Source organism: Girardinichthys multiradiatus, chromosome 15, assembly GCF_021462225.1.
Source record: "Girardinichthys multiradiatus isolate DD_20200921_A chromosome 15, DD_fGirMul_XY1, whole genome shotgun sequence".
NCBI lineage: Eukaryota > Metazoa > Chordata > Actinopteri > Cyprinodontiformes > Goodeidae > Girardinichthys > Girardinichthys multiradiatus.
In genome coordinates, this window is record NC_061808.1 from 38,546,529 (window position 1) to 38,561,595 (window position 15,067).

The 15,067-nt window shown below is 42.1% G+C and overlaps 2 protein-coding genes and 1 pseudogene across 3 annotated transcripts in view; 2 read left to right on the forward strand and 1 right to left on the reverse strand.

The window, feature by feature from the left end:
- mdn1 (midasin AAA ATPase 1) overlaps nucleotides 1-9,167 on the forward strand; it is a 96,477-nt gene extending 87,310 nt beyond the window's left edge. The window contains exons 98-102 of the mRNA XM_047388658.1: nucleotides 3,026-3,099; nucleotides 3,279-3,393; nucleotides 3,629-3,695; nucleotides 8,099-8,241; nucleotides 8,319-9,167. Coding sequence (XP_047244614.1) covers nucleotides 3,026-3,099; nucleotides 3,279-3,393; nucleotides 3,629-3,695; nucleotides 8,099-8,241; nucleotides 8,319-8,504 — 585 coding nt within the window. The 3' untranslated portion in view covers nucleotides 8,505-9,167. The remainder of the gene's footprint in view (nucleotides 1-3,025; nucleotides 3,100-3,278; nucleotides 3,394-3,628; nucleotides 3,696-8,098; nucleotides 8,242-8,318) is intronic.
- A 2,183-nt stretch (nucleotides 9,168-11,350) lies between these two features.
- LOC124882335 lies at nucleotides 11,351-13,390 on the forward strand. 2 transcript variants are annotated; one of them, XM_047388669.1, is made up of 3 exons: nucleotides 11,881-12,064; nucleotides 12,174-13,073; nucleotides 13,160-13,390. In XM_047388669.1, exons 2-3 carry the CDS (start codon nucleotides 12,429-12,431, stop codon nucleotides 13,388-13,390), a joined length of 876 nt encoding a protein of 291 aa, XP_047244625.1. In that variant the 5' UTR covers nucleotides 11,881-12,064; nucleotides 12,174-12,428. The 2 variants fall into 2 exon arrangements, with proteins under 2 accessions (XP_047244624.1, XP_047244625.1); XM_047388668.1 differs by having other exon boundaries at nucleotides 11,351-13,073.
- Nucleotides 13,391-13,753: 363 nt separating this feature from the next.
- LOC124881855 lies at nucleotides 13,754-14,893 on the reverse strand (annotated as a pseudogene).
- Between the last annotated feature and the right edge of the window lie 174 nt (nucleotides 14,894-15,067).

The following is a 15,067-nucleotide window of genomic DNA, read 5'->3' on the forward strand; positions in this document are numbered from 1 at the left end:
CCAGGTGGATTGAAGGCAGTGGTGGGCGAAGTCCTCTTTTGCGGAGCTTTACCAGCGCGCCAGCACGGTTTTCCCTCCGACGCTTTCGGCGCAGTATCCGGTATAGTGCTGCAGCTCCGCTTGCCAGGAGCTCAGTGAACCTTGGATCAATGAAAGATGGTGAAAAAATCCCAAGAGAGGACTCTCTGCTGTTGAGAAGTTCCTCTCTACTGAATGAAACCACAGGATTGTGGCCCGACACCACAGTACTGTGGCTCGAAAAACATAAAAACACACAAACTACAAAAACAAAGAGAGAGCGAAGCTCCGAGGCTGCCATTTTCGGCGCCATCTTGATTATGGCCATCTTGATTATTTCGGGTAGATCTGAAGAATGCTTTGAGTAGATCATATTGAAAAGGGTGCACGTATTAAAAAATAATTGACGCCCTTTAACAAAGCCGTTTTGCTCTTCAGATATACAGGTCCTTCTCAAAATATTAGCATATTGTGATAAAGTTAATTATTTTCCATAATGTCATGATGAAAATTTAACATTCATATATTTTAGATTCATTGCACACTAACTGAAATATTTCAGGTCTTTTATTGTCTTAATACGGATGATTTTGGCATACAGTTCATGAAAACCCAAAATTCCTATCTCACAAAATTAGCATATCATTAAAAGGGTCTCTAAACGAGCTATGAACCTAATCATCTGAATCAACGAGTTAACTCTAAACACCCGCAAAAGATTCCTGAGGCCTTTAAAACTCCCAGCCTGGTTCATCACTCAAAACCCCAATCATGGGTAAGACTGCCGACCTGACTGCTGTCCAGAAGGCCACTATTGACACCCTCAAGCAAGAGGGTAAGACACAGAAAGAAATTTCTGAACAAATAGGCTGTTCCCAGAGTGCTGTATCAAGGCACCTCAGTGGGAAGTCTGTGGGAAGGAAAAAGTGTGGCAGAAAATGCTGCACAACGAGAAGAGGTGACCGGACCCTGAGGAAGATTGTGGAGAAGGGCCGATTCCAGACCTTGGGGGAACTGCGGAAGCAGTGGACTGAGTCTGGAGTAGAAACATCCAGAGCCACCGTGCACAGGCGTGTGCAAGAAATGGGCTACAGGTGCTGCATTCCCCAGGTCAAGCCACTTTTGAACCAGAAACAGCGGCAGAAGCGCCTGACCTGGGCTACAGAGAAGCAGCACTGGACTGTTGCTCAGTGGTCCAAAGTACTTTTTTCGGATGAAAGCAAATTCTGCATGTCATTCGGAAACCAAGGTGCCAGAGTCTGGAGGAAGACTGGGGAGAAGGAAATGCCAAAATGCCAGAAGTCCAGTGTCAAGTACCCACAGTCAGTGATGGTCTGTGGTGCCGTGTCAGCTGCTGGTGTTGGTCCACTGTGTTTTATCAAGGGCAGGGTCAATGCAGCTAGCTATCAGGAGATTTTGGAGCACTTCATGCTTCCATCTGCTGAAAAGCTTTATGGAGATGAAGATTTCATTTTTCAGCACGACCTGGCACCTGCTCACAGTGCCAAAACCACTGGTAAATGGTTTACTGACCATGGTATCACTGTGCTCAATTGGCCTGCCAACTCTCCTGACCTGAACCCCATAGAGAATCTGTGGGATATTGTGAAGAGAACGTTGAGAGACTCAAGACCCAACACTCTGGATGAGCTAAAGGCCGCTATCGAAGCATCCTGGGCCTCCATAAGACCTCAGCAGTGCCACAGGCTGATTGCCTCCATGCCACGCCGCATTGAAGCAGTCATTTCTGCAAAAGGATTCCCGACCAAGTATTGAGTGCATAACTGTACATGATTATTTGAAGGTTGACGTTTTTTGTATTAAAAACACTTTTCTTTTTTTGGTCGGATGAAATATGCTAATTTTGTGAGATAGGAATTTTGGGTTTTCATGAACTGTATGCCAAAATTATCCGTATTAAGACAATAAAAGACCTGAAATATTTCAGTTAGTGTGCAATGAATCTAAAATATATGAATGTTAAATTTTCATCATTACATTATGGAAAATAATGAACTTTATCACAATATGCTAATATTTTGAGAAGGACCTGTAACTAAGGGCAGGGCTTTCTCTAAACAAGAAGCAATCAACTTCTTGATGACATCGGCATTTAACAAGGACAACGGTCTGTAAGAACCACATAAAGTTGGGTCTTTGTCTTTTTTGTGAAGTAAAGCTATAGTAGCGTGTGTCAACGTTGGAGGTAAAGTCTTGTGCTCTAATGATTCATTAAACAGAGCCAATAGCAGTGGTGCCACTTTTTCTATAAACCTTTCCTAAAATTCAATGGGAAACCCATCAGGACCAGGGGCTTTATTTGACTGAATCACGTTTATTGAATTTATGACTTCCACAAGGCTGAGTGAAAAATCCAAGTTCCCGGCAGTGTCCACATCAATAACCGGAATAGAAAGACTGAAGAAATTCTTCCATTTTATTTTTGTCTGTGGGAAATTCAGATGTATATAAAGAAGAATAAAATTATTTAAAAGTGGCATTAATTTCAGTAGGATCGGTTGTTATTACAAGTTAGGCGTTTTGAATACTAGATATTATTCGAGAGCTGGCCTGACGCCATAGCTGATGTGCCAGTAAACGACTAGCCTTGTCGTCGTATTCATTAAATGAACCCCGACTATATAATAGTAAGGGTTCCGCTTCTCTGGTAGAAATTAAATCAATTTCTGATTGAACTCCCATACGCTCTTTAAATAATTCTGGTGAGGGATTTATGGCATATCTTTGATCAAGTTTAGCAATGGCAGTTGCCAAGTCAGTTAGCCTTGAGTTTTGTCTTTTATTAGAAAGAGATGTGTAAATTATTTGTCCTCTGAGATAGGACTTAATTGTCTCCCATAGAAATGAATGAGAAGTAGAGTCATTCTTATTAAACAGCAAAAACTCATCAATTGCATTAGAAATAAAGTTGCAAAATTCTTCATCTGCCATCATCTTTACTTGAGTTATAACATATGGTTCAAACAGCTTCTCCTTTGTGTTCTAGCTGGCGTTTGAATCCCTGTCGGTGATCATCAACGCTCTGACTCTGCTGGAGGTTGGACAGGTGTCTGTGTGCAGGTGACGTCCAGCGTCTTGTTTCTGTCCGGTTTTTGCTTCATCATTTAAATAAACATACAGAAGTGAAGTCATATTAGGCCAGACAGTATATCTAAAAGCACTAATTAAACAAATGTTTTTGTTTGACGTAAAACTAAAAATGAGGATAAAACTCACGTGTCTTCTGTTCATCTGTCTAGTTTTGGTGAACAGATGCAGCTCCTGCATCCCTTCCAACAGCAGTTTAATGAAGAGTCGGGTGCTCGGATTCTCCGCCTTTGTCAGTTCCAGCAAAAGAAGACCAGAATTGCACAGGTGGGAATTTACCCTAAAACCCTAATGTCCCAGCTGGAGGCTTCAGGAGTAGACTGATTGCTTACAGCTGCAGATGTCTGGGTATTTTTACTGATGTGTCAGTGCAGATTGTTAGCACCACGCTGCATGGGATGTGAAGTCAGGAAGTGTTTCAGCTACTTTTTAAGCCCTGCTGACATTAGGACGCCAGATTAAACTCCTGTCAGTCTGACTGTCTTTGTGTTCCTTTCTGCAGTTTTTGGAGACTTGTATCAAAATGTTTCTCTCGGCACGCCAGCAAATTCCAGGGTCAATTAACTCAGGTAAACCATTCATTTTTCATCATGGCCTCCTTATGGTCACTCTACTGGACTTGTGTTGGTGACTGAACTGTGCTTTAGTATGTTAATTCTGTTGCACACCTTAATTCTCCTAAGCAGCAAGCTGCCAGATGTTCTGTTTTGTAGAGGTCGCCAAATGCTCCCCTTTATTAAGCATAGATTGAATTATTCTGACAGTGAATTTGCATCAGGTTTTGTTGGCAGTGTAATCTGGGGCTTATTCTTAGCAGCTGTTTAGCCTTTTTATGCTTGCTGCCTTAATGACCCTTTATTTCTGTAAGGATTATGATTATTGATTAGTGAATATTTATCAAAAATTATAATAAAAAATCATAATTCATACTAATAGTTTTCTTAACCAAACATCATTTCTTACGAATAGAAGTCAGAGATGTCCTCTGGTGTTGTGATTATGGGCTTAAAGCCCTTAATAATTACAATTAGTTAATTATCATTAATAATTGATAATTATTTATCAAACCACGCTAAATGTCACTGTTCAGTCAGCCGCTTCACCAGTCAGTGGGAGACCTTATTTTGACAGATAAATCACTCTTGCATGAAATAAACACAAGCGTACTCGTCTTCCGCTTCGTCCGGGAGCAGGTCACAGGGGCAGCAGACTCAGTAGAGACACCCAGATGTCCCTCTCCCCGGCACCTCCTCCAGCTCCTCCAAGGGGATCCTAAGGCATTCCCAGGCACGCCAGGGAGACATAGTCCCTCCAGCGTGTCCTGGGCCGTCCCCTGGGACTCCTCCCAGTGGGACATGCCTAGAACACCTCCCGAGGGAGGCGTCCAGGAGGTATCCTGTATAGATGCCCGAGCCACCTCAACTAGCTCCTCTTGATGTGGAGGAGCAGCGGCTCTACCCCGAGCTCCTTGCGGATGGCCAATAGCTCCTATCTCTAAGGGAGTGCCCAGCCACCCTACGGAGGAAGCTCATTTCAGCAGCTTGTGTACGGGATCTCGTTCTTTCGGTCATGACCCAAAGTTCATGGCCATAGGTAAGGGTAGGATCGTAGACCAACCAGTAAATCGAGAGCTTCGCTTTTCGGCTCAGCTCTTTCTTCACCACAACGGACCAGCACAGCATCCCCATTACTGATCAGTGTGTTGATCTCCTGCTCCATTCTCCCCTCACTCATGAACAGGACCCCAATACTTGAACTCCTCCATTTCAGGTGGTGATCAGGTCAGCCCCTCTCTTCACCCCAGTGTCCAAAACATGCGGCTGAAGGTCTGAAGACACGACAACAAAGTCGATCGACCTCCTGCCTATGGTGTCCTTTTGCCAAGTGCACTGATGAACACCCTTATGGTTGAACATGTTGTTCATTATGGACAATCTGTGACTAGCACAGAAGTCCAATAATGAAACACCACTCGGATTCAGATCGGGGAGGCCATTCCTCCCAATCACGCCTCTGCAGGCGTCACTGTCATTTCCCACGTGGGTGTTGAAGTCTCCCAGCAGAATAACGGAGTCCCCGGGAGGGGCACTGTGCAACACCCCTGACAGGGACGCCAAGAAGGCCGGGTACTCTGCACTGCCGCTTGGCCCGTAGGCCAAAACGACAGTCCCCGATCCGAAGGCGCAGGGATGCGACCCTCTGGGAAACCCAAACACGAGACGGGTGAGTTGGGGGGCAACAAGCAAACCCACCCCAGCTCGCTGCCTCTCCCTGCAGGGCCTCTCTTGAGGATCTGGGTTCCAGAACCCATGCTGTGCGTGGAAGCGAGCCCGACTATTTCTACTCGATATCTCTTGACCTCCCGCACAAGCTTAGGTTCCTTCCCCCTCAGCGAAGTGACATTCCACATCCCTAGAGCCAGCCTAAGCATCCGGAGATCGGGCCGTCGAGGACTCAGTCTTTGTCCACTGCCCGATCCACTTTGCACCGGTGCCTCATGGTGCCCCCTGCAGGTTGTGGGCCCAGTGGGGGATGGCCTTGCATCTCTTGTTCGGGCTTGGCCCGTCTGAGTCCCACGAGAAGCAACCTGGCCACCAGGCGCTCTCAGAGTCCCGACCCCAGGCCCTGGCTCCAGGGTGGGACACCGACTCCGCCATACCGAGCGACATCTCGTGCCTCGATTGCGTGGTCCTCATGAATGCATCTTGAACTGCTCTTTGTCTGACCCATCACCCAGAGCCTGTTAGCCATGGGAGACCCTACCAGGGGCATTTAAGCCCCAGACAACAGCCTCTAGGATCATTTGAGCACTCAAAAACCTGCACTGTTGTATTGCTCTTGCATCTTATACTGCTCTATACTTACTCTCACTCACTTAAAACTGTGCACATATATTTATATTATATTGTAGATATGTTTATACTGTTTAATTTGTATTGTATTGCACCGACTACGCCAAAACAAATTCCTTTTATGTCCAAAAACGTACTTGGCAATAAAGCTTTTCTGATTCTGATTCTGAGATGGTGGTTCAATGAGGGGTAAACACAAACGCTTCTCTACATATGTGTGAACATTTATTGACCATATAGCCCTGATGTAATTACTGTTCTGCTCCAAAAACCTTTAACTAAACAAGAACTATTCTACACAAATGGGATAAAAATGACTAAAAACAATCATAATAAAAGAAAATATATGTGCATAGAGTGTCTATGAAGATCAAACCAGCACTTTTATGGACAAAATTTGCAATTTGTGTTAACTTGGAAAGAGAAGCTCTCCTGGTGAGCTGATTGCCCCAAATCTCGAACAAAGGGTCATAAAACTCTGAGCTGGGAGCTCAGTGGAAAAACACCAGAAATAAAACTGGGACAAAGGAGTGGTCAGGTCAAGAGGCCCAGACTGCAGCTGGTTTGAATGGAAAACTTCTAAAAGTCCAACTTCTAACTCCTGGCTGATTTGGGATCAGCCGGACAAAAACACACGCACCTTGCTGATCGCATCTGTGCTCCGTGATTCAGCACACTTGCTCAGCAAATCAAACACAGCTCAGCATAAACCACTTAAATCAGTATTGCATGCAAGTTGATACCTTGGATTAACTATTGGTGATTCTAAATCACCTTAACTATGTCTCACCCTGCCCAGACCTCTAAATACACCTATCAGATTTAATGTAAAAAAAAAATTTATATTACTTTGACGTTGATTTCTTCTCTTCACCAATTTGAGGATGGGTCGCAGGTCTGAAGAAAAAAACGTGCGGGGGCGGGGGTACCAGAGTGACATTTGACACTTCTTTAGTCAACTCAAAAACGGAAAACTTCTCATCCGTCCAAAGAGGGAAAATATGAGGAACCATTGCAGTCGACTGAATCAACAAGGAGGAAAACTCATCTCCTTGAAAACAAACCTCTGTGGGTTTCCGCCTATGCCGGAGTGTCGGCGGGGTTTTCGATTGGTATATGAATCTTCTGACCTTCTTGAGTCAGACAGAAATCCAACTTTCAAGCTCTTCCGGGAATGGCCGTGTGGAGGAAAAAAGTAACTGGCCCTGTTCCTGTTGCTCCATATATGCACCTCTGTTGCGTCGTCTCGTGAGACATGCTGGAAATGGCAGTTTAAAAGGTTGTTTCTTCGGTTTTTATAGCTCTAATGACGTCAGCTTCGATGTCCATCACTGCAACAAAGACTGAGTTGCACATGTCGAACTGTGCATCCCAGTCGGCCTATCTGACCAAAATGGATGACCCCAGCATTTCTGTTATATATTTATTGTGATAAGAGAAGAACAAAGAACAACATGATGGATTGAACATGCATATTATCAAGTTGTTAAGAAGTCCAATTATATTCCAAATTTGTATTATATATGTAGGTGTGCAGGTGCACCATAGTATAATAATATATAGTATCCATTCATTAATAAAACAGAAGGGTGTACAGAGGAGCAATTATGAGCACTGTAGCCTTTCAGCAAGAAGGTCCTGAGTTCCTGGCCTGGGGTCCTCTCTGTATGGAGTTTCCATGTTCTTCCAAACAATAGAAATACTAACAATAGTAGTTAGTGGTATTCTAAAGATAAATACAAATGAGCAGGGTACTCGTGCAGCTCCCACAGGGTTCCACTCCTGGATCGCCCACACTATAACCCCAGGTTAGAGCTAGCACTTAATAATAATAATACAAATAACGTTCAACAACAACAACATGATTATAAAGACAAGCCTGAGACAAGCTTTGTGAGCCACTGTTCTATAGCACCGTCTGACATTAAAGCAGCTGCAGTGTCAAACTGGTGAGGTAACTTAAAGGTTTCTGTCTAACTGCTCTGGACTTTATGGGTCAGAATTCTAAGTTTGAATTAAAGGTGAAGTAATATTGTAGCTGTTTCAACATTTTCAGCCAGAAATAAAGCTTCCCTCATGGTTTGCACTGTGACCATCTGACCTGTGATGCTCTCCTTCAGAGACGGCCCAGCTGCTCCTCATCGTGTCTGATGGCAGGGGACTGTTCCTAGAGGGCAAGGAGCGTGTGGTGGCTGCTGTGCAGGAAGCACGCACTGCAAACATCTTTGTGATCTTCGTGGTGCTAGACAACCCCAACACCCGGGTAAGACTATGAGAACTGGAGCTTTTTATCTGTAAGACCTCCACTTGCAGAGAATAATAAACACTGTTGTGGTACAGGACTCCATCCTGGACATCAAGGTGCCCATTTTCAAAGGGCCAGGAGAGTTGCCAGAGATCCACTCTTACATGGAGAAGTTCCCCTTCCCTTTCTATGTCATCCTGCGAGATGTCAACGCCCTGCCAGAGACCCTGAGCGACGCACTCAGGCAGTGGTTTGAGCTCATTACGGCTGCTGACCAATAGGCACACAGGGAGGAAAAAATAGACAGCGTCCAACTGCTGAAATCTGCTGCTACAACAGGAAAGACTGTAAAACCACTGTACATGTGCCTTTTAATATGTTATTTATCCTAGTCTGTTAGCTGGCTGTCAGTGTTCTGTCTTATAGGGTGATTCAGTTTATTCTGGAATCTTCGACATCTTCATGAAACATTTTGAGCAAAGATTAAATAACTCTTTTCCAAAGGCTAGGCTAATTCTTCATGTTTAATATTGTGCAGAGTTGCTGTGTGAATGAGCCCTGTGTACAGTCCCATTGGATCACATCATGTTGTGACGGACCTTTAGAAAAACTGATAATGTGCCTTGGAGACCACAGCAGCTGGTGCTCACCGTCCTGGCAGCCCCATCAGGATTTTTACCCTTTGTTTTGTTCAGCTGTCGTCTGCAAGGAAAACTTCATGATGACATCTAACAAATGTGGGGAGTTTCTAATGTAAACATGGGCTGAAATATTCAAGAGTTTAATTTTTTCTACCTGCTGATGTGTTAATCAGCAGTTTACAAAGTTAATACTCACCACTCTCACCTGGCAGAGAAAGAAATTAATTGTGCTCCATGTTTATAGATCCTTATTTTACATTGTTAATTATTAATTATAATAAAGTTTTATGGCAAAAACTTGAATTTGTTTTAAAATCTATGATTTTGTTCCTAAAACAGAATGGACCAAGGCAAAGTTAGAGCTGAGTCTCCTCTCTCACCTGCAGAGTTACTTTCTAAAGAAATCTGAATGTCCCAGTCAGTTTGGTCCAGTCATCTTCAGAGGTGCCTCCAGAGCAAAGAACAAATTCACCTACTCAATAACTGTTTTTAAAGGAATGTATATTTCTACTTGTGTTATGTCTCGTCAAAACCCAAAAGATACTTTGAAAAGAATAAATTTACTTTTTATTTTCAATGTATGAGTGCAAAGAAATAAAAAAAATACAATAATCAGAGTTCTCAAAAATACACTTATATACAACAAAAGGTGTCTGCTTGAGAGTAAAAACATACTAATTAAAAACAAAAGAAAACAAAAAGATGCAATGAAAACCTCCAAGATAAAGAAATACAACCAGTGGCTCAACCCACAAGAATGTCTTCCCAAGTAGAGAACCTTGGCTACTAAGTCCCAGAAGGCAGCAGGTGCCAAGTGTCCTCCAGCCAGTCATTTTTGGACATGTAACTTGTAGGAGTCCACCAGTAGATGGAGGCAGCCAATCAGCAACTAAGGATGCATTATTAGGAGGAAACCTCCCACATGGAAAGGCAGTTCAGGCCTGGGGCTGTAATGATCATTCCTCAGTAGGTGTAGCAGAGTAATAGAAACAGCAAAGAAAAAACTGTCATCTGATCTGTTTAAGCAGGAAGACTATTAGCTATAAAACAGCTTAACAATCTAAAGTTACCTCAAAACTACTTGTTGAAAGAGTTGTTGAAATGCAAGAACTGACAAAAACTTTAAAAAAGCAGGAAAGAGCTGCCATAGCTGAGCTGAAAAAGCATAGACTGAAGCAAAAATATAGCCTAAGAAGTTGAAGTCAGTGCTAAAATACATAAAACAATAGGAGAAATTTCAGAAAAAATGAACTAACAACTAATACGCTGAAGAAACACAAAAACAAACAGGAAATTGCCTAAAAAATGCAAAAGTGTTCTTTAGCTAAGAGAGGAGAAAGAGAAGCTACAATCCTAACGTTAGCATATTGGCTATCACTAGCATGAAGGCTGATATTAATGTAACCCATCTACCATGCAAAAAGCACTGTATAATCTAAAATTACCTAAATTGCTAATGCTTACTACAGCGTATATTCAAAAGTTTATGAAATTGCCGTTTAAAATTATTCACTCTTCAGCATTCACACAATAATAATAATAAACTAGACAATTTGTGAAGAAATTTAGAAGGGGCCTGCCTCTTGGTGTGCTTCTCGGACCAGAGCCAACGGTTGGGGGCTGAGGTACGGAACCAAAGCAACAGAACGGTGTGCATCATGATTGAGGGTAGAAGGTTAAGATGTCTATCTAGACCTGTTTTTGTTTCACCAGTAATCATGCGTCCTTGCATTGCTTTGGCAGTCGCAAATAAATAAAGAGTCCAGTTTAGAGATGTGTAGTAATAGGTGGCACCAGGCAATGGCATGGGAGTCAGGCCACTCACTGTTCTCCCTTCATTGCTATGGCAGGCCCCAACTAAGGAATGTTGAGACTTTTATTTTGTAAATATCTGTGAGTTTATTTTGAAAGGATAAAGTGGATCCATTTCCATCACAGAGTTGCAAAAATAGTGTTAAGACCATTGTTGCAATTATCGCTGTGTGAAATATGAAAATTTTTATTTTGTAGGGTATGTCTAGGTGTTGTTTTGAAACTCCAGTATAGTTGTCTTTTAGGTCTGGCGTACTTCCACTAGATATAAAGAACCTGCTTGCTATTCTAAAATCATTGTGTATGCTATTATCAGCTTAAAAATCAATACAAACTATGGAACGCTGAGGCTTTTATTTTGAAAGTTTCAGTAAGCCTTATTTCAAAGGACCAGCATAGTCCCATTTACAACACTGGGCGAACTCCAACAGTAGTGTAATGCCCAGTCCTGCAATGATATATAGTTTAAAATGTAAAGACTTTTATTTTGTAGAGCATGTTTTGTCTTATTTTGAAAGTCCAGCAAGGTTGTCCTTTCAGGTCTGGGTTAGTTCAATTAGTTGTTCTAAAATCATTGTGTATGCTATTATCAGTTTAAAAAATCATTAGTAACTATGGAAGGTTGAGGCCTTTATTTTGAAAATTTCAGTAAGCCTTATTTTAAAGGGTTGACCTGGTCCTATTTCCTACACTGGATGAGCTCCAACATTAGTGTGAAGCCCAGTGCTGCAATTGTCTATAGTTTAAAATGTAAAGCCCTTTATTTTGTAGAGCATGTTTTGTCTTATTTTGAAAATCTAGCAGGGTTGTCCTTTCAAGTCTAGGTTATTTCCATTGGTCATATCCACTTTATTCCTATCCCCCATGATGCCTTGCGCGATTTATGGGTACGACTTCCGCCGCCAACCGGAACCGGCTTTTGTTTTCATGCTAACAATAGGCACTAATCTTCCTTTTTCGAGCATTTGGGGCAAAAATATGTGGGAACATCAGCTGACACAGCTCAAATGTGGCAGTACTGTTATACCGCTACCTACAGCTATCGAGGGATGGGAGGACGATCTGAAAAAGTGGCCGCAGATAACCTACACTAGCATATTTAGTTACGTCATTAACGCGGTTGCTTCAGATGGCAAAGCGATGAGTAATCTAAAAAGCTCAGAAGCGTATCAGTATCTCCATGGTAATAAAGTTGGTCGCGTTTTGTTAAAAGACGTGGGACACAATCTTCTCTAAAAGCAGACATAGAGCCCAGCCAAAGCCTTAAAGCACCTTATCACCGAGCTTGGGTTTTAGTTTCAACATCAGGTGAAATTCAGACAGCTGGATGTTCATGTGTTGCAGGACAAGGCAGATCTTGCAGCCACGCTGCTGCAATACTGTGGAAGGTACATACTGGTTGTTTTTTTTTTGTTTGTTTTAATAATCATGTTAATAGCATTTTGTATTGACAGTGTAAAAACATTGTCTAACATTTTGAATTAATTTTTGATTCAGGTTGAGAATGCAGTCAGACAGGGAAAGACAGGGATATCATGCACTGATGTACAAAGAAAGTGGAATGCAGGCACAAGAAAGAATGTTGAGTTGAAAAGGGTGAAGCACGTACATTTTAGACGTCATAAAGCAGACCAGATTCATGAAGGCTCATCTACATCAACATTAGATCCCACAACTGCATCCTCTTCAGTGAGCAATCCCACACTTTTCAAGGATCACAAAGAATTTAAAAGTTATATCAATTCCTCTGTAATGGCCCCTCTATTTCAGCTGCAGACAAACAGTCTTCTTTCAAGGTGCTACAGAGTAAATATAGAAAACCATGAATCTTCTCAGAGCCAGTGTGACTTACAAATGCCCCATACAGAGCACAGCACAATGCTGACCTGCAAGAAGTGCCTCTCTTTTTTTGAGAAATATGTTAAACTAAACCCAGCTCAGGTGGAGAAGTTGACAGAAGACACCCAGGTACAGAGTGCATCACAATTATGGCACGATGCAAGGAAGCTACGACTCACTGCTAGTACTGCAAAAAGAGTGCCCAAACGAAGCACTACCAACCCACAAAAATGCATAAATGAACACTTGCACCCCACCTTCATGGGCAGCAAGGCAACTAAATATGGGAAAGAAAATGAAGACAAAGCCATACAGCTCATGGAGGCCCGAGGGCACACTGTAGAGCGGAGGGGCCTGGTGTTGTGTCCTGACCATCCCTGGTTTGGAGCAAGCCCAGATGGAATTTTGGATTCAGCACAGCTCCTAGAGATCAAGTGTCCCCTAAAGAGTGCCATGTCCCTTGCAGAGTTTATTACTCGTCCAAATGGTGACATCAGACGCTTGGAAGACGGGAACTATGTCATTCTTCCAAATGGGCAACATGGATACTACCTCCAGGTGATTGTTACCTTTAATCAATGATCTAATATAATAAGTTACTCGTGAATCTTCATTAAAAGAAACCATGGCATTAATTCTTCCAGGTCCAGCTTACAATGATGTGCCTCAGGCTGGAGAGCTGCAAGCTGGTCATCTGGGCACCAACTGAGCACCTGGAGTTTGACATTTCATTTGACAAAGATTTTACAGTTGCACAAATGAAGCATCTTGAAAATTTCTACTTTTCACATATGCTTCCAACATTAGTCGATGAATTTGCTGCAATGAAAATTCAGCTCTGCCCAAAATACCTCGATCTCTTGAAAATACACTAGGCAAATAACTGGTTTTATGTGTAGTACACTCCCAAAATGCTCCAAACACTAGAACATTAAAAAATAAACAGAAAAATCCTCCAGACATATTAGGACATACAATGCGATTAGACAAAAGTACTTTATTAATCTCCAATTGGAATATTGTATATTACAACAGAGAAAAAATATTTCTTATATCTATATGTATTTCTTATATATGTATTCTTATAAGAATACATATGTTAATAAGTGACGGTATGAACACAAGAATCACAAATACTTTAAACATTTTTTTAGTTCCTAGTTCAATAACAGGTTGAAAGGTTAAGAATTTTGTTTAGCTTTAACACAAATATTGCACTTTTAAAACTATTCAGCACATTACCAAATTAGAGTTGTGTTAACGTTATTGTAAGTAAATTGGCATCTCAGATGTTTGAGGTAATGTTCAATAAAAGAAGTACATCTAAGAGCAATATTACATTTCTTTTCACTTGAAATAAGCTCATCTCTTAAATTCACTAAGCCTGCACAAATCCTGAGCATTTTGTCAATTTTAGGCACCAAGTTAATTGGCACCATTTGAGACAATCTTGTACACCTTGAGACGCCTTATTGCTCGTTCAACGTGAATTCGGGCGTGTGCATTGCGGCGTGTGCGAGTGACTTCCTCGTTGGTCAGCTGGCATCCTTTGCGTGTGAATGCTGGAATGATAAGATTCACACCACGCTCCTCCAGCAAGTCCCTAACTGTGAAACCACGGTCACCCATTACCTCATCTCCAGCACGTAAATAGTCCAGAAACCCTGAGTTCTGTGTAATGTACCTGTCACTGCATTTGCCACCATAAGCATCTGAAATAAACATGATAAGCCCAGAGGGAGAAACAGCCACTAAATATTTCACTGTGTTGTTGGCATAGTAGTGACTGTATGATTCACTTCTGGAGTCCAGATGTTTTGCTTTCTGCAAAACTGTCTCTGTGCAGTCAATTACACAGGTTGTGTTAGCGAAGTGCTCCCTAAAAGCTTTTGGCAATGTTGCTTTGATAGTTTCACGGGGCAACCAGATAACGAGGTCCTTGGTGTGCTCAGACATTATGTCTATCCAGATTCCAATAGTTTAACTGACCCGACCCTGTGACAGTTTAAACCGCCGCGCTAAATCTGCCATGACAAAGTTTTGTCTTAGCTTCATCAAAGTAATTAGAATTTGGTCCACAACAGGCACTGATGAGGAAGCTGGAGCAAATGGCTGAAGGCAAGACACAAGTGTGAGAAACTCAATGAGTGGAATCCCTGTATATAGGAGAGAGTCCTCATCAGTCTGCAAAACACTTTCTGAAACAGAGTTAGGCAATGCTGGGGATGGTGCACTCAACTCATTACACATGAGATTGTGGGCCCCTGAGAGTAGCTGTGGTCCTCCATCCCAGGGCATGTCCATTGTGTTTGGGCATCACAGGATGGCTTCAGTGTTGTACACAGCTCCTCCCTCTTGTCAAGCTGATCTGATGATAAAAATACAGCAAAAGATATTGAAGATGTGTCAAATTAGGGTTTTCCCTATTATGTCTCATATATACAGGTCCTTCTCAAAATATTAGCATATTGTGATAAAGTTCATTATTTTCCATAATGTAATGATGAAAATTTAACATTCATATATTTTAGATTCATTGCACACTAACTGAA